The 17,970-nt window shown below is 46.7% G+C and overlaps 1 protein-coding gene across 1 annotated transcript in view; it reads right to left on the minus strand.

Moving 5' to 3' along the window:
• Window positions 1–11,586: 11,586 nt before the first annotated feature.
• Window positions 11,587–17,970, minus strand: part of LOC144265521 (NACHT, LRR and PYD domains-containing protein 12-like) — a 44,530-nt gene continuing 38,146 nt past the window's right edge. The window contains exons 11-13 of the mRNA XM_077818166.1: window positions 17,367–17,537; window positions 13,166–13,336; window positions 11,587–11,677 (exon numbers count right to left, since the gene is read on the minus strand). Coding sequence (XP_077674292.1) covers window positions 11,587–11,677; window positions 13,166–13,336; window positions 17,367–17,537 — 433 coding nt within the window. The remainder of the gene's footprint in view (window positions 11,678–13,165; window positions 13,337–17,366; window positions 17,538–17,970) is intronic.

Raw genomic sequence — 17,970 nt, forward strand, 5'->3', positions numbered from 1 at the left:
GAAGAATAAATTGTTATTACCCTGATTATGGGAACTGTGCTTGGAACTGTACGTGGCCTTTTGTTATGATGGAGGGATTCACCATCAACTAAGTAGCACTCGCTAGGCAAGGGTCATGGGTTCCAAAACTCTGTGGATGGAGAGAGGCTGGGGACAAGTATTAATGTTTGGTGGCATGGGCCCCTTGGTGAGGGCCTTACATGCTAATTGCACTTCCTCCTCTCTCCACTGTGGAATATCAGAGCTAATTTTGATTTCATTAGAAGTCTAGTTACAGGCTGCTGAGCTCACTTTGGGCTGACAGTGCACCAGCACTGGGGCTCCCCTACTACAAGCTGAATTCACCTAAGAGCTGAAATCACTGAGTGTTGTGTTAAGTAGTGGGAGAGCCTGAAGATATATTGTGGAGCAGTTTGTGGGACGGCTGGAGTGCCTTGCAGACGGGCTGGTGAAGCAGTTCGACGCGGAGCGGTTTGTGGATGGCAGGAGCTGCTTGTGGGCCGTGGAGCTGAGCGAAGGAGTTCGTGGGGTGGCTGGCGGAGCGGAGAGCAGCTGAGCGAAGGAGTTCGTGGGGCGGCTGGCAAAGCGGAGCGCCGCTATGGAGCTATGGGGCGGTCAGCTTCAGATCCTGTAAGGTGCCTCTTACCCCCGTCCCATTTCCACCCAGGTTGGGAGGTAAAGCTCCGCAGATAAACTTTCAAACTCTGGGGCTGCCCTGACCAGGGACAGAGACTTTTGGGGCATTGGACTTTTGGGACTTTGGGTGATTTGGGGTTGCTGGACTCAAGAACCAAAGGGAAAAGGGCATGCCCCAATTTGCTTGGGGTGGGTTTTTTTTTTGCTCATGGGTTGTGTTATGAATCCTGTTGGTGGTGTTTCCCCAACATAATGCCACATTGTTTCTCTCTGTTATTAAAAGGATTTTGCTACACTCAGACTCTGTGCTTGCGAGAGGGGAAGTATTGCATCTTAGAGGCGCCCAGCGGGGGTGGTATATATTTGTCCCAGGTCACTGGGTGGGAGCTCGAGCCGGTTTGCATTGTGTTATTGGAATGGATCCCCTAGATATTGAACCCAGCCCTTGTTGCTGCCAACTCTGACGGGCAGAAGGGTTACACTTGAAATACTGTTTTTTAACAAAGTGGGACCTGTCGCTGCGGCAAACTATAGAGATGTGCTACCTGTGACACTGCAATGTGATGAAGCTAATTCCGACAGGCAGCGCTTTCTCACACCCTCAGTATGGGAGGCTGCTATCTGTAGGAGTCAGCTACATCAGCTGGCCTTAGAGAATTCTTACCATTAGCAGTTCCTGAAAGCTGCGAAGGGCCGTACCTGTTAGCCTTGTGGTGTTCTGAACAACGTTAGCTATTATGCTAACAGAAAGTGTGATGGATTGGGTACGAGCTAAAGATATGACAGTCTTAACTCCTCTGCTGACAAAACATGAAAATAACCTTTTCCTTACATATGTTTCTGGATGGTACACAGCTGTGGCCAGCTCAATTAGGGCCCAGCTGGCCCTGATAAGAGGGCTGTGGGCCAGAAGCTGGAGAAGTTTTACTCTAGCCCTGGAGTGAGTGGAAAGGGGAGTAAGGTACCTGAAGTGGAGCAGTGCTGGGGAAGGACAAGGGGAGCTCGGGAGCTCCAGCCTGTTCAACCCCCAGGCTGCAGGCCTTGATGAAGGCCTTTGAAAAGGTACTGGGGCTGCAGAGGGGCAGCCCAGGGATAGGCAAAGGCAGCAGGTCCTAACCCCTTGCCAATGATGAGTGGCCATTACACTGCAGTCTGCTCCAGTGAGTGGGGGCTAGATGATGACTGGCAGTAGCCACTGAGGCAAAGTGGGTTTAGAGGGTTGGGGGTTGCCCTGGGAGGGGAAACCCAGAATAAGGGGTTACTGCGGGAGCAGCACCCCAAGGTAAAGGGCACTGGGGTCCAGCAGGGACATGGGTGCCAGTGTCAGGCAAGACACTGGCCAGTAGGAGGCGCTCTGTACACTGGAGAGCTAATTTTCTAGATGACCAGCAGGAGGTGCTGCGCTGGTGAGTCTCGACCTCACTACAGTGCCATTGGATTAGAGGAGCTTTTTTGGCAAGAACCACCAGTAGAGCAATGTATGTGTAATATAACTATGTTAAAAACTCCCACCTTAACCTATTACTTCCCAACTCATGAGGATAAAAGAACTAACACACTGGATACCAGTAATATTATAAACTTCAACTTTTCTTTGTGGGTCAGTTGAACAAGTCTGTACAAACTAATGAAGAAAAATAATCAAATCACACAGGCCCAGGTTCAGACATGCAGTTTGGCTATTTTAATCAGGGATCTGAAATATAAAGAGTATCTGCACAAGCAGAACAAATTATAACATACCATTGGTATGATATTCTTAAAGGATGGGCCCCTCTTGGTCTTCAACTTTAAAAATTGTTACACCCAATTATTCTTTTCTTTATTCTGATACGTTTAATTGTAATCTGTGGTATGTTCTGTTGGATGCTGAAACCACCAGCTCAGATTGTTTCAAAAAAATTATACAGCCTTGAGAAAATTACATAAAGTGTGACCCATTCAGTACCTCTGGATTGAAGGGTCATTTGTGGGTCAATGTAGAGCTGAAGTTATGAAATTGTTTCTTTTCTTTAATTACTATTATTAATGACTTTATTTTGTATCAAATGAACAAACCAACTTAACTGTTCTAACATTGTAACTCGTTTGCCTCCCAACATTCTAAATTGTTCATTACACTTGTTTTAATAAGATTCCATATTGTAACTAAAACCCCATTTTAAAATGCTCACTCCATTTTGCAAAACCCTGCTGTAACCTCATTAACTTAGTTCAGGTGTGTGAATGAGGTATGCATGGATAATGGAATCAACCTCCAGCCGCAGCCTGTCCTGATAAAGTTAAGTGCAAACACCAATGGCTGAAGATGCAGACGACAGCCCTGACAAAGTAAGAAGAGTCCACCTCAAAAGAAAAGAAGAAAGGTACAATTGAAGCAAGATCAAAGACAGGTCCAACTGACAAGTGATCGATCACACCGAACCCAGAGGCAGCGTGACACAGCAAGACCTATAGACTCTTGATTCAAACTAAAAGCCTATAATAAAGGATGGGTGGTATGGAAGACTGTGGGTAACATTCTGCTGCCAACATTGAGTGGCATCTGTGCGTGCCCGACAGAGACCCAGCCCTTCCTCATGCCCAGCTTTCCTGGCCAGTTAGCTGCCACGAGCTACGAACCAAAGCTGCGAAATCAGGCCACGTACTCAAGCTACGTTCAGGACTGGTAACTATCCAGCAGCTGCAGAACATTTGAATTGTGTGTGTGTGTAAGTATTTGGTATTAGCTATTGGTTATAGATCAAATTGTGTTATCCTAATAAATGTGGCATCCTGCCTTGTCCCCTGAAACGATCCTGTGTAGCTTTATCTGTATAACATTTTATCTGTCCCTTCCCTGTTAACTCAAGAGTAAATAGTCCAGCTACAATTCTGATTTCAGCAGCAGATATTTTCACCCATCTGGATCTATCACCTGGTGTTAGATAGAAGTTGCTGTGCCTCCCACCTCTCTTGTGTGGTGTAGTGGACAAAAGAGATAGAGAAATGACTTTTGCAAACAAACCACAGATTTATTTAAGGGAAGTAACATCGGGAAAAGGAAAAAAGCATGAACTATAAAAAATGTAGGCCCTAAATAACTGGAACCTTGACTGTCTCTATAACGAACAGCCCCCGAGCAATGGGTGCTCCCACCGTTTTTTTTCAAGATGCATGTGCCAAAGTTCTGAGGTAAGTAGCTCTCTAGGAGACCATTGTAACTGGTTCCAAATGTCTGTTGGCCTCTTTATGGAACTTTGGACGGAAAGAAACTTCACTCATTTTTGGAGACAATCTACCATTGTGCTTTATACAGACTTCCACTTCTGTCACTGTTACACACACTTCAGGAGCAAAGAGGTATCACCAACAAAATGACACTCAGAACTGTGGTACTCACATGTCACCTCATTGCTCTCTCATTTAATTTTTGAGACATTTTTCTTCCGCCTTTTGTCTTCACTGTTAAAACTTCACTTGTCTTGTGTTGTTTTCATTAGTTTTATTAGCAGTGAGACAAAGGGCTATGTCTGCATAATGGGGACACCAGATATATTAGACACACCTGGCCTTGTCTGTTCTTCAGTGGGTGATAATGTCAGATCTTCTCGTTCTCAGTATGCTAAGCTTCATCTTCCCATCATCTGGATTGCTGGGACAATCACTTCTCACTGTTCAGTCTTTGTACCTCAGGTGTTTCCAGTTGTTCTTGTAGGCTGTCATTGTTCCCCTTTTCTTTCTTCCTCCCACTTTCTGGAAGGCTCTTTTGCTGTGACCTGGGCTCAAACAGCACCCACTGTGTAGAGGTATCTGATCTTGGTCAAACAGTCCCCATTGTATAGCACTATCATTCAGAGGTTTCTATTGCACACAGTTCCTGGGGTAATCTTTGTGTGTTTGTGCGTTCCTTCAATAAGCCACTAACATTGTCTGGCCTCATCCAGCAGAGCACATTTGAAATACAGAGACATGGTCAATATTTCTAGCCTCAGATACAAACATTACATGCGTACAGGTTGGATAAACACAGTAAATAGGTCTTAAGTATTGCAATGATACCCCACATCAGCCATCTTGCATAAAGTATATATTAGCTGTCATATCCATATCATAAGCATATTTTCATAAAGAATGTAGAGTATAATGTCACATCCCACATGTATGTTTGCTGATCTGCAAATACTAAAGGAGTATGCACCTTTGGGTGAAAACGCTCATGACAATAGTGCAGAGCCATGCAAGCTTCATGATTCTGTGTGAGATGGCAGGCAGTGAGGAGGGCCAGGCAGGTTTGTGGGTTTAGGGAAAAAAAGGTGTAAACATTATGTATACATTTATATATGGGACACATATAAAATTAGTGGATGGTTAGCAACGCATTCTAAGAAGTTTGATCCCATGACCACAACCACTCCTGTCTAACCTGTTTGGTACCCAGCAATCACTGCAAAACCAAAGCTTCCCAAAATACGGTGGGTGGACAGTGGGATATCTATTCATAGTGCACCTCACCCTGAATCTATACAAGTGCTTCTGGTGAGTACCCTCACTGCTGAGGCAAGGAGTCCAGGAGGCATGCACACAAGTGACACAGTAACCGTAGTGACTCTATGCTGACATAACTTGAGTTAACCCACACTTAAAGTGTAGATATGGCCTTTGGTATATGAAATGTTTGGGAGAGGTAACAGGAACAGTATGAAGGTAGACTAAGATTCATTCAGGTGTTTAGGCTCAAGGGATTAGAACTCACCTTACTGCACCCTACGGGCTCAGGAACAAGGAGGCACCAAAAAAAGAGAGTATGGCGGGGCGGTAGCCATCTTAGTCTGTATCCACAAAAACAACAAGGAGTCCAGTGGCACCTTAAAGACTAACAGATTTATTTGAGCATAAATGGACTTTCACTCCATGCGTCCGAAGAAGTGAGGTTTTTACCCACAAAAGCTTATGCTCAAATCTGTTATATAAAAATTTCTTGACTGGAAGGTGTATAACTCATGAATTTAGAATTCTTGTGATTGTAAAGGTATCTTGGGGTTGTAGATGTGTGTTCATTATATTTTGAAAGGAAAAGCTATGAATGGGTTGAACAAAGAATTAGATCAGTCCCTCAGGATAAGTAGATTGGCTATTAGCCAAGATAATTGTCACGGAGTCCCCAGGCGATGCTCTGGAACTGCTCCCTATGAAGCCAGTCAGGACTCTGGTGAAGACTCCTCTCTGTGAGCAGACTGTCTTCAGGGCAAGAAGCCGACACGGCTTCCACCTTCCTGGGTCTGACCTTGGAGCATTCAGCATCCTCTGCCCCTCTGTGTGCTTCCCACAGCAAGTCTGCCCAGGCAGTGTGCTGGGGAAGCCAGAGGGTCCTGCACCCCAACTTCGCAGTCAGACATGACTCTCAGCCAGCCAGTAAAACAGAGGTTTATTAGATGACAGGAACACGGTCTAAAACAGAGCTTGTAGGTACAGAAAACAGGACCCTTCAGCCGGGTCCATTTTGGGGGGCAGTGAGCCGGACAACCACATCTGCACTTCACTCCACGTCACCAGCCGGTCCCAATCTGACTCACTCTCCAGCCCCTCCTTCTCTGGGCTTTGTCCCTTTCCTGGGCCAGGAGGTCACTTGATTCCTTTGTTCTCCAACACCTTTAGCTATCACCTTGCAGGGGGGAAGGGCCCAGGCCATCAGTTGCCAGGAGACAAGAGTGTCAGCCATTTACGTACACTGGCCCTTTGCTCTGGAACAATTACAACCCCTTATCCCACTACCTAGAGACTTAAATGCATAGGGAGTTGTGGAAAACGAGTCACACTCTGTTTGGTTCAAACAGTCTGAGGCCTTTTATTGAGTACAAGCATGCAGGGAGAGAAAGTCAGAGACAGTCACGCGCAGGTGCCAGCCTGATTTCTCTGTGCCCTGCCCCTATAACACCAGCCTTATATAGGTCCATGTTCAAGCTGAACCAATTAGTAATTTTCCACCACTCAAGCATTATTAATAAAGCCTTATAAGGAAAATAGAAAAACTGCTTCATAATTAGCACAGTGCTGACGCACCTTGTCATTATCAAGATCTGCGGTTTGCTGTGGCAGCATTTTGACTAGGGACTTTTTGCAGGGTGGAGGGTACATACAAGGGACAAGCTAGGGATTTTTTGGAGTCCTTTTGGTTCTTATTTAGCTAGAAATTGGCCTAGTCCATTATTTGTGTCAAGTGCCATAGCCTAGCATACATCAGTGCTTTAGCTCAAGCCAAGTCTTACAGGATACAAGCCTGTAGGCCTCTTGCATTACAGCCCTTGTATATAATGCATAGATGGAGCCGCAGAAAGGGGAGGGGGTTAGGTCTACAGCAATTACCCCCACAGCAATTGCTCCCACACGGGGAAACTGAGGCACCCCTACAGTATTCAGAGGAAACATTAAGAACATTCCCACTTAGTCACAATAATCAGGGATGCAGGCCCATGCTCTGCATGTCCCTAAACCGTCCTTTGACTGCCAAATGCTGGGAGCGGACAATAGGATGGTTCAATGAGTCATTGCCTGGTCTGATCATTCCCTTAGAAGCACCTGGCATTGGCCACTGTCACAAGCCAGGATACTAGATTAGGCGGACTATTGGTCTGACCACCAATATTTACACCATTGGTGGATTGACTCAAAACAATGTTTTGACCCTAGGCCAGAAATTCAATCAGAGTGGAAGTCAGATGATCCCACAGAATAAACATCTGCTCTAAAAATGAGAAGAAAAAATTAGAATTAAAAATTCAGGGAATTCATGGAATCCCAACAGCAGATAAGACAACTTGGGAAACTGCTTGGAGACTATGCATTCATATACAGTGATAAGGGATTCTTTGTTTCTGAGGGGATATATGTAAAATGTTTCACTGAATTAAGTCTCAGGGATTATCTACACTGGCAAGTTAAAGCGCTCTAACTTACTGGCTAAGGGGTGTGAAAAATCACCCCCGCCCCTGAGCGCAAGTTTGAACGCTTTAAAGCGCTAGTGTGGACAGGCTTCACTCCCAGTGCTCGGAGCTAATCCCCTCTTTGAGGTGGATTACCAGGAGCACTGGCATCCACAACGGCGCTTTGAAATGTGTAGTGTAGACATAGCCTCAGTAGGTTAGATCAGACAAAGAGGAGATGCACTGACTAGGCATTGGGATGCCTGTGACTTTAAGAACCCAGCCCTGGGAAGCCGAGGCTGAGAGGTGCTGTCTGTGAGAGGGAAAATAAAAAAGCCCCTTTTAACCCCCACCATTTTGGCAAACACTGGTGTCTCAGTCCCACTGGGTAACGGTTACCCCCTGTGCCCCTGCCTGTGCCGGGTTTTGCCCTGTCAGCGCCTCACCACAAGCTTAACTCCTGCTCCTCCCCCACCCCAGCCCTCATTTTGCCCTTTAGCCCCTCTCCTAATCCTGCCTCCAGCTGCTTGACCCCCCTGACCAGTCAATTTCCACCCCCTGCTCAGATCCTGGCCACCCCCCTCCTCCGATTCACCCCCTTTGCCACTTTTTAACCCCTGTCAAAAGCAGTCAGCAGAATCCTATGGGTATAAGGGCAGGGTGAAGGGCAGTGGCTTCAGCAGGTGTACTGAGCATGCTCAGTACACCGTGAGTAGCACATTCCTATGCAGAGCAGTATCCTACATTACACTGGCAGTGCAGTGAGCTGAGGCTGCGGGGGAGGGGGAACAGCGGGGGAGGGGTCAGGGACTAGCCTCCCGGGCCAGGAGCTCAGGGGTCAGGCAGGAGGGTCCTGCGGGCTGTAGTTTGCCCACCTCTGATATAGATGATTGAGTTCCTCAGAGATCAGCAAGTTCTGTCATGAGCTGTAAGCTGTTCTCATCTAACTTACTCACATTTACCACTTTCAGATATTTAGGCCAAAATGTTCAGTGGTGGCAAGAATTAGGTTCCAAAATAAAAGTGCCCAGGTTGCAGAGTTGCTGAGCCCTTACAAGTCACTCTGAAGTGAGTGGGAACCAGTATTGCCAACGCCAGAGATTTTAATTGGGGAGTCTCATGGTATTTGGCGTTTTTCTTATACCCTCAGCTCCTGGAGTCCTGAAGTTACCATTTATAACAAATGTTTTTAACCCTCATGGTTGTGGAGAACGGTCTGAAAACATGACCACAGCGAAGCCTACAGACTCAGAAAACAGAAGGCAAATAAAAAGAAAGAATCACAAATGTATTTCTTCTTTAAAATCTCACGCTTTTGGGGGCCTGGCTCCTGACTTTTTGAACATGTGTAGTTGACAGTACTGGGGACCTGCTTTTGAAAAGTCAGGCCACTTTTAATTAGGTGCCTAAATGTGGCTTTAGGTACCTAACTTCTATTAGCCAAGTTTGAACATTTGGGGCTAACCTCTACAGACACCATGGGGCATCTGAGGAGTGGGAGACACTGGAATAGTGCTTTGCCCAAACACTTTAAAGAAAAGTGTTCTTTTTAATACATACAGGCTCCCAAAGACTCTGCTATTGAGTTCCCTCACTATTGCAGGTAAAACCTACGTCTTTATCTTGGATTTTGTACAACAATTAAGATGTTTGGTGATTAATATTAACAAAATAACAGTACCAAAAATCCACTATCAAGTCTCCCTCAGAAGAGGTAATTACCTCCCTGCAGTCTGGTCAATGGGTCATATTTTGACCACAGTTAATCCCAATTTTCACTATTTTAACCCCACTGATTTCAGTCACTCCAGATTTACATGGGTGGAATGGACAGCAGAGTTTAGCCCCACAAAACTGTGTTCTTACCTCCTGAACAAAAGTCGCAGGAAACATGCAATCATGGTACAACACAGAGCAAATGAACTTGCTTCCCATGCTGCAGCTGCCTTGATCAAACCCTTTGTAACCATCACAGTGCAGGGTGGGATCCACATCTGGGCAGGGACTACACAGAGGGCTGTTCATGATGGCGATTGGCTTAAATTAGCGGTGAAGGAGACTGGCCACCGTGCAAACATCACCCACCAATTGGTGCGCAGTAGCCAATTCTGCACTCTGACATTCTGGGGTGCAATCCAGAGCAGTGAGGGGTTGTGTCACCACCCGCCCTCTAACTTTGGGCGCCTTAAATGCTCTACTGCTGTGGCTCCCAGCCCAAATACCATCAGCCAGACAAGCATGCAGTCCCCTGATCCCAGCAGCCTGCCCATTCTCGTCTCTATCACCTTATGCAGGGGTGACCCCAAGCACACTGCCAGCCGCGATTTCCCCCCAGACCATCTGCTCTGCAACGTCCAGCTCTTTCCAGGACCGTTTGGAGGAACGATAAGGTTCATTTGCTCCTCTAAAGAGACAAAATGCACAGCTCAGCATTTTAATTGGAGTTAGCAACCACTTCAGTTCAAACACAGCACTGGGTTGGTTTACATTCAAAGTAAAGCAAGTTTATTAAACAAAAGTCACAGGTTAAGCAACACCCAATAGAAGGAATAAAGCTAGAAAGGGTTACAAACAAACAAAAGTGAAATACACTTTCTAGTGGCTAAGGCTTAACTCAGCAAGCTAAAGCCTTGGTTCAAGGTCGATTTCTTACCAGTCTTCTTCTTTCCAGCCAACTCTCTCTCTGTCAGAGACTTCCTCAAGAAATATAAGGTGCAGGTTTCCCTTGTCTTCCTAGGTGAAAGATCATTGCCTAAGCAAGTTTCTCACCGATGTTCTGTTCCCAGAGAGACTTCAACCCCCTTGGCTGAAGGGCCCAACTTTCTCAGCTTGCAAGAGCTCTACTCCTTTGTGTCTGTCCAGTGATGGATAACTTAGGGGGTTCTCTACCCCAGCCTTTAGAGTCCAGTAAAGCTTTGACAAGCCTCTCTCCCAAAGTTCATTGACCTTGCTTCAAGAGGCAGCCAGTCTTCAGCCATTTATCAGCTGAAGGGGGGAGTTCAAGCTTTTTGGGGGGGTGGAGGGGGAAGAAGAGAGGGATGATTACATTGTCGGTGAAAGAGGAGCCAGAATTGGGAGAGAGCTAGCTGAATGAGGACTATGGCTGTAGAAGGTTGTTGCATCAGGTATCACTAGAGCAGTAGCTTCTGTTTGGGCACATAGGACTTACTATAGGGCTTTTGAAAATGCCAAGGATATGCCATAAACTTAACCATCTCCCTGTCCTGCACCTTTGATCTCTGCTCCCAGGTGGCCATTCAGGGTTCTTAGGGGACACCTACACCAGCTTTCTGACAAAAGCCCAGAGAAATTAAAAGTCACTCTGATTTTGCCTGCACGAGCTTCTGAAGGTGTTGACCATAATGATAAGAAACAGGAACCATGAAAAATACATATCTCTGAGGAACCATCCCTGAGGGCTCTCCTAGGCCTGGAGAATACTTGTGCATTCGCAGAAACTATGGCAAGAGATACAAACTCTAAAGGACAGCATTATTTCTTGGTTCATGATCTTTACTGGACTCAACAAAACTGACACAGAAACGTACAGCGGGGACAAACAAATGCTGGAGATGTAATATGGAAAATGCCGGCTTAGTTGCTGTGGAATTGCATAAAACTACAAGACTTTTATAAATACACAAACAGTGACTGAGCTGTTGTAACAGAGTGACAATTCCCCTCTGGATCTAAGGATGGTTCTTGAGTCTCCCTCCTGCATGTAGGGAGACTGAAAAGGGAGGTTACCAGATCTTTCATGATCCCACATCCCACACTTGGGCCCTGATCTGCATCCTTCCTCCCACTCCCTCCCCCCACAAACCAGCTACCCCCTCTGAGGTCAGACCAAGCATGGAGCAAATCCAGCTCCTACTCCTGAGCCTCTCACACTCAGGCAGGAGGGCTGGGCCTGACAATCTCTACTCAGCCTCGTACCACAGATGCTGAAATATGTTGCTTGGGTCCCCCTTAAAAGCCTGCTTCCTCAGCTAGTGGGAGGGCAGCCAGTTCAGAGCCTTGCTCGTTCCGTGGCTCCCACTCACCAGCCCTACCATATCTCTATGACCAGATCAGGTTTTGTGTCTTTCACAGCATCCAGCTCCGCCTGGGTTTCCTCAGTTACACTCTGATAGCCCAAGCTGTGGGGAAAACAGGGAAGGAAAAGGATGTGTTAATTCTCTCTGCAGACACAACACTTGAGCCCACAGCCCCTATAAAGCACCATGAGCTGCACCCACAGGATCTGTGTCACTGCCTCTGCCTTACCTGCTGATCTCACTGCCAGCAGGTGCCTTTCCTAGACTATCAGTGTGGGAAGGGACCTCAGCAGGTCATCTAGTCCAACCCCCTGCTCAAAGCAGGGCTGATCCCCAATTTTTACCCCAGATCCCTAAATGAGGCCCCCTCAAGGACTGAACTCACAACCCTGGGTTTAGTAGGCCAATGCTGAAACCACTGAGCTAACCCTGCCTCCTTTTCTGTTGGGAGAGGGGAGAAGTACTGGTGCAGTCTGTAGCCTGGCCAGCCTGCTCCCCCCCACTCCCACTCATGCTGTGAGCTCTGGGCAGGGACAGCAATGTCCTTTCTGCCTGTACGGGGCTGGATTGTGCAGCCCTTGCTCAGGGCGGGGAGCAGTTATGGACACGGACAGTCCCATTGATCATTGCGGGGCTACTCAGCGCACACAGGGAGCAGGGGCTGCAAAATCCAGCTCACAGAATCTCCCCATGGAAGCAGCGTGATCTCAGCTGTCATTGCTGCATGAGCTCCCCACAGGGCTTCAGTAACGCCGTTCTTGAAGGGGTTGAGTTTGCAGCAGCTGTTGTGGGGCTGCAGATGGCTTTAAGTGCTTTGTCACCTACATGATTACTTGGATTGTCTTGTACATTATTGTGTGTCATGGGGGGGGGGTGCAGGGAGGGGCTAGGGGTTCAAATCTGGGGTCATCTGAGAAAAAAGTTCTTGACATACAAGCCTCCCCCGCAAAAAGTCATGGGATAGAAGAATCAGACATTTTTTATGACTTTTTTGCCCACAGCGTTGGCTCAAACTATGGCTCTGACCCTCCCCAAATCTATAGCAATTTCTCTCCGATAGCACAGCCCACCCACTGCCCCTTTGGGAAGCAATATTTAAGAAGTTATTCAAGATACAGTTTGGAACCTCAACATGGGTCAGCCCAAAGTGACTCTCCGAAGAGAGTATAATACACCTGTGGCAAGTGTAGGGCTCGACTGCTAAGCAGATTTGGTGGAGCATATTCTGCCCATCTTGCCCTTTATATAGGCCCTCCATACCCCTGCACACCCCCTCAGTTGAGGCAGAGTTGGGGGGCACACAGTTGGCCATCTCTGCTTTGCCCCACCAAAGGATTACCCTGTCAGCGGAATCCGTGGCTGCTGTGTTAAGGCAGCTGCCCAGCCTAAAAGGGGTCAAGGGTTGAACTCGACTACATTATTCAATTGTTTAACTAGCAAAATGTGACCAGTGAATACATCAGTGGGTCTCTGTTCTTTGTCTCAGGAGCAAAGAGGGCTGGTCCATGGCTGGGTTCCATGCAGGGTATTGTGATCCTGGTAAATGGAGTATAACTCACAACACCACCGTGTTAACCAGCTGGTACTTACCTTATTTTGTGTAGTTTGCAGTTGGGATGTTTCAGTCCCTGACACAGCAGCTGCACGCCTGTATCTCCCAGTTTGTTTCTCCCTATATCTAGCTCGGTCAGGTGCTGGTTTATGCTTAGCGCAGAGGAGAGACCACCACAACAAGCAGCAGTTAGACTGCAATGCTCCAACCTGCAGCAGACAGATACAGAAAGGAAAAGACTACTTGTTTACAACACCTGTGTTTCTCCTCCTTGACATCAGTGTCTCTCTCTCAAGAGACTGAATTCAGAGACAGAGAAAAATCCGCTATTTCTATTTAAATCATCATCAAAATACTCCTATAAAAAGTTCAAAGTTCCTAAGGCAGAATCAACACTACAGCAAAACCCCAGCAACATTAAAATAAATATTCAAACGGGAACTCAGCCAGCCAGCCACACACACACACACACACACACACACACAAAAAAAATCTCTTTCCTATCCCTTCATTGCTCTAGGAGGCATCCCTCAGCAACCCTCAGCAAACCCAAAACCCTGATCCAACAAGTGTCTTTTACAACATGCCCAAGTGGTCCCCAGATTCAGGCTATTTTGTGCCAAGGAGGGAAGTAAGTTCCAGAGTGCCCTGACAGCTGGCCCCTCTCCTTTATAACCAGGAGGATCCAACTGAGATGCCCCTGCTGATTGCAGCTGTGGCAGTAGTGTGGGAAGAAGTAATCCAATAGGCCAGTTAGATCTTTATAGCTCATAGGCTCATAACCAACACCTTAAACTCCACCCAGAGACCAGCTGTCAGCCACTGCAGATTCCAGACCACTGGATCATGTGCTCACTGTGAGATGCCTCGCTCAGTAAGTAAGTCATTGTGTCTGCACCAGCTTTGCTCTCTGAATGGTTTGAAGTGTAGCCTGCTGCTACTCAGAATGCTTTGGTAATGAGTGGATTCCTTTCCACGTGCCCAGTTATACCAGTTACCCTGTATTCCACGAAGGGATGGTCAGCCAAGAATGGAGCAGGGTGGATAGGATGTAGATGCATTTCCAGTGGGGTGGGGAATACCTCACTACACAGAAGGAAATGCCTGGGAAATAGGTCACAAGCTCATTCATTGCCAGCACTCTGTTTCCCTGCAGGTTAAGCAAATGAAAACCACTACTGCTGTGTAAACTGGCCTGGCTTTCTCAGAAAGTAACCCAGTGCCTCAGACTGTGAAGCCCAGCTTAGGAGACCAGGGACCCTCACACCACACAAAACTACCCCCTTGGGCTACTGTGAGGGACCTAGGTAACAATTTAGAACCAAAGCCAAATGGCTCTTTAATATCTCATGGACAATATTGCTGTGACTGTGTTGGTCCCAGGATATGAGACACACAAGGTGGGTGAGGTAATGTCTTTTAATCGGACCAACTTCTGTTGGTGAGTGAGACAAGCTTTCAAGTTTACTCAGAGCTGAAGAAAAGCTCTGTGTAGTTCAAAATCTTGCCTCTTCCTCTGCAACAGAAATTGGTCTGAAAGAAGATATTACCTCACCCACCTTGTGTTTTAAATATCTTGAGTAGATTGCCTTCACCTTCAGGGTCACTTGACCCATGTTGCAATTTGAAAGAATAAACCAGGTCTGGGTAATTTTTATGGATTTTATATAAAAGATTAAAAAAAAAAAACATACATATCACTGACTAACTTTCTACAATTCCACTAAACTAATTAAGAATGGAACACCACAATGATCAAAATCAAGGTCACAACGGAGGTTGATTCACTAGATGAATTAGTTAAAATTATCAAATCAAGGTAGCAAGTAAGCAGACCAAACTAGGCAGCTGACACAAGAAAATTTCTTTTGTTGATCCTGCATTAGGAGAATTAAGGAGGAGCCGTCTTCCCTGTAATCTAAAGCCTCAGCCAGCATTCCAGACAGCAAGACATGAGTGTCCATTCTGGTCTGAGGCCCTTGCCAAGTGAGATCACCCAAAGAGTGATTTCTTTGCAAGTCACCACTTTCATACTTCCCTCTTAAATCCCTGTGTTGTTACAAGCTATTTTCTATATTCCCATTTCCCTCCATCTTTCACATAGTAAATAGCACAGAATCTTTTGAAAAAGCCTAAACCCAGCAGTGATTCATAGAATCCCAGGGTTGGAAGCGACTTCAGGAGGTCATCTAGTCCAACCCCCTGCTCAAAGCAGGACCAATCCCCAATTTTTGCCCCAGATCCCAAATGGCCCTCTCAAGGATTGAACTCGCAACCCTGGGTTTAGCAGGCCAATGTTCAAACCACTGAACTATCCCTCCCCTGCATTGTTAAATCACACACAATAGCAGCTTTTGGAACACCACTCAGGAGAACATCAGTAATTATAGAGGACAGACATGGACATTTGGTGTTCCCTCCTAGGGAGCTATTAATTCTGCCACTCTGCCTCCAACACTCCCACACACAGTGGAGGAGCCAGGAGGCATCCCTCATAGAGGACAAAGATAAAAAGAAAAGGGTCAACCTCCTTCTGCTTTGTTTTTTAGGATCTTTACCTCAGGTGATGGTTGTTTACTGGAACCAAGTGATGGAATCACATGGTGAGAGCTCCTACCGCCAGTGGGGTCTTTCAGGCAGTAGCAGACTGCTCAGGCTGGCACAGCTAATGACCAGAATCTTTCACCTCTTCTTCCTCTGGACAGCCCAACCAGGGAAGAGAAGGGAACTTTGCTTCACATGTTGCTGGTGAACCAAGAGAGCTCCCTTCTCTTCCACATGGACTTGACTGCAACACCCTAGTCACTGAAGATGGTGCAGTACAACGAAGGCTGCCAGCTTAATAGGAGCCAATCAACCTATTTCCATTGGGGATTCCTGACACTTGGTGATAATTGCTGGGCTAATGAGACAATTGGCTCAGTAACTGGGAGGAACAGGAAGCTGGGTGGAGGAGAGAAGCTGTGGGGCAGGCTTCCCCTGGTGTATAACTGTGCTCTGCCCTGTCTGAAAATAGAGGATTAAAGGTACATGTGATGGAAAGGTAACAATCAATGTGTTTGTAATGGAGAGGCTGTGAAAACTGGCTAGGCAGTGCTGCACACTGGATAGTTGGAGAAGCGCCTTGTGACAGGCCTTTACCGTGATAGGTGTCATTTCATGCTTCCTCTATCTCAGGAACCATCTTTGTAGCTTTGGGCCAATTAGTTGGTCCATGCGTTCTGGATGCAGTTGATGTGGCCCAATTCTTCTGCAGCACATAATCTTTAGGCCTTTAGTTCTCTATCATCTACCCAGTGACAGGAGAAGAAGAGCATCCGTCTGTTCCATTAAAGCAGCATCAATTCCATATCCTAGCCTGAATCCAGACTGTGCTGGGTCTGGAATGTTGGCTTCAGTCAGGTGGAGCTTGTAGTTGGCCTTTTCTTAGCTTCTCTTTGAACTTGCTCAGGAATGGGAGGTTTGACACTGGTCAGTTGTTGGCTAGAGCAGAAGTTCCAGGGTGAGCTAACGGGACCTACAGTGCTGTCAACCTTGGTGAGAGCTGCTGCCTAGAGAGAGGGGCAGGCTGAGGAAGAGACGGGTGAAGGACAAAGCACCCTGGCTGCTCCCATAGACAGTCCCCAGCTAATTATTATTTCTACTGAATTTCTTCATCCTTTCCTGCTTCCCTTTTTCCTCTTTCTGAGGTAGTTAGGTTTGTCCCAGGATTCATTTATTACAATGAAGGCAAAGGATTTGAATGACAGAGGGTTATTCTAGTCAAATTGTGAAATCTCCTACACTGTGTTTTCATTCACACACAGTGAGTAAATTAGTCGAAGGGTCTTCAGTAAAATACACTGCATTTATGGTGCATGTAGAGTGGCTGTGTGATCTAATTTCTCATCTAATACAAGGTGATAAATCTACATAGCAGTGGGTCTCTTTCTGACTCCTTGGGAAGACAGTAGGTGTTTAAGGGTTGTTGATGCATTCATTAGTGCTGGGATTCATAGAATATCAGGGTTGGAAGGGACCTTAGGAGGTCATCTTCTAGTCCAACCCGCTGCTCAAAGTAGGGCCAATCCCCAATTTTTGCCCCAATTCCTAAATGGCCCCCTCAAGGGGGAACTCACAACCCTGGGTTTAGCAGGCCAAGGCTCAAACCACTGAGCTATCTCTCCCCCCTCTAGTAGAAAGAGCTGAAATCACAATAGTACAATATCAATAGGCACAGAGGAACCAGCTGCTACTTACCCTAGTTTCTGCAGTTTGCAGTTTGGATGTTTCACTCCCTCACACAGCAGCTGCACTCCGGAATCTCCAGGTTCGTTATATCCCAGTTCCAGTTCTGTCAAGTACTGGCTAGTGCTGAGAGCGGAGGAGAGATCCCCACAACAATCAGCTGTGAGATCACAACCCCACAACCTGCAGGAGACAGAAACACACAGAGAAGGAAACTAGTAATTCTTTCACTGATGTCAGCGTCTGTCTGGAAAGGGATAGTTCATTCAGAAGAGACCAGTCACGGGGCTCTAGCAGGAGGCTGTGGGACTGATGACACCAACGACCTCTGTGTGGATTCCTGTCCACAAAGGAACGTTCAGATGAGCTGAAGGGAGGGCAGCAGCCTGCAGGGGTGTTTGTAATGGGCTGGAGGATCCTAACAGGCACTGAGTAATAGTTCAAACCCTTTCCCAGTGCTTGTACTCAAGCTCCTTTCTGCTTATGCAAATTCAATCTAAAGCTGCTGTGTGAGCTCCTCTGCCTCCCCCAAAACATTCCCCCAGTGCCTAAAACTACACCTATATCATCACTGCAGTTACCCCAGCTCTGGATGTCCAGTTCTGGGAACTCAGGT

This window comes from Eretmochelys imbricata, chromosome 6 (assembly GCF_965152235.1).
Source record: "Eretmochelys imbricata isolate rEreImb1 chromosome 6, rEreImb1.hap1, whole genome shotgun sequence".
NCBI lineage: Eukaryota > Metazoa > Chordata > Testudines > Cheloniidae > Eretmochelys > Eretmochelys imbricata.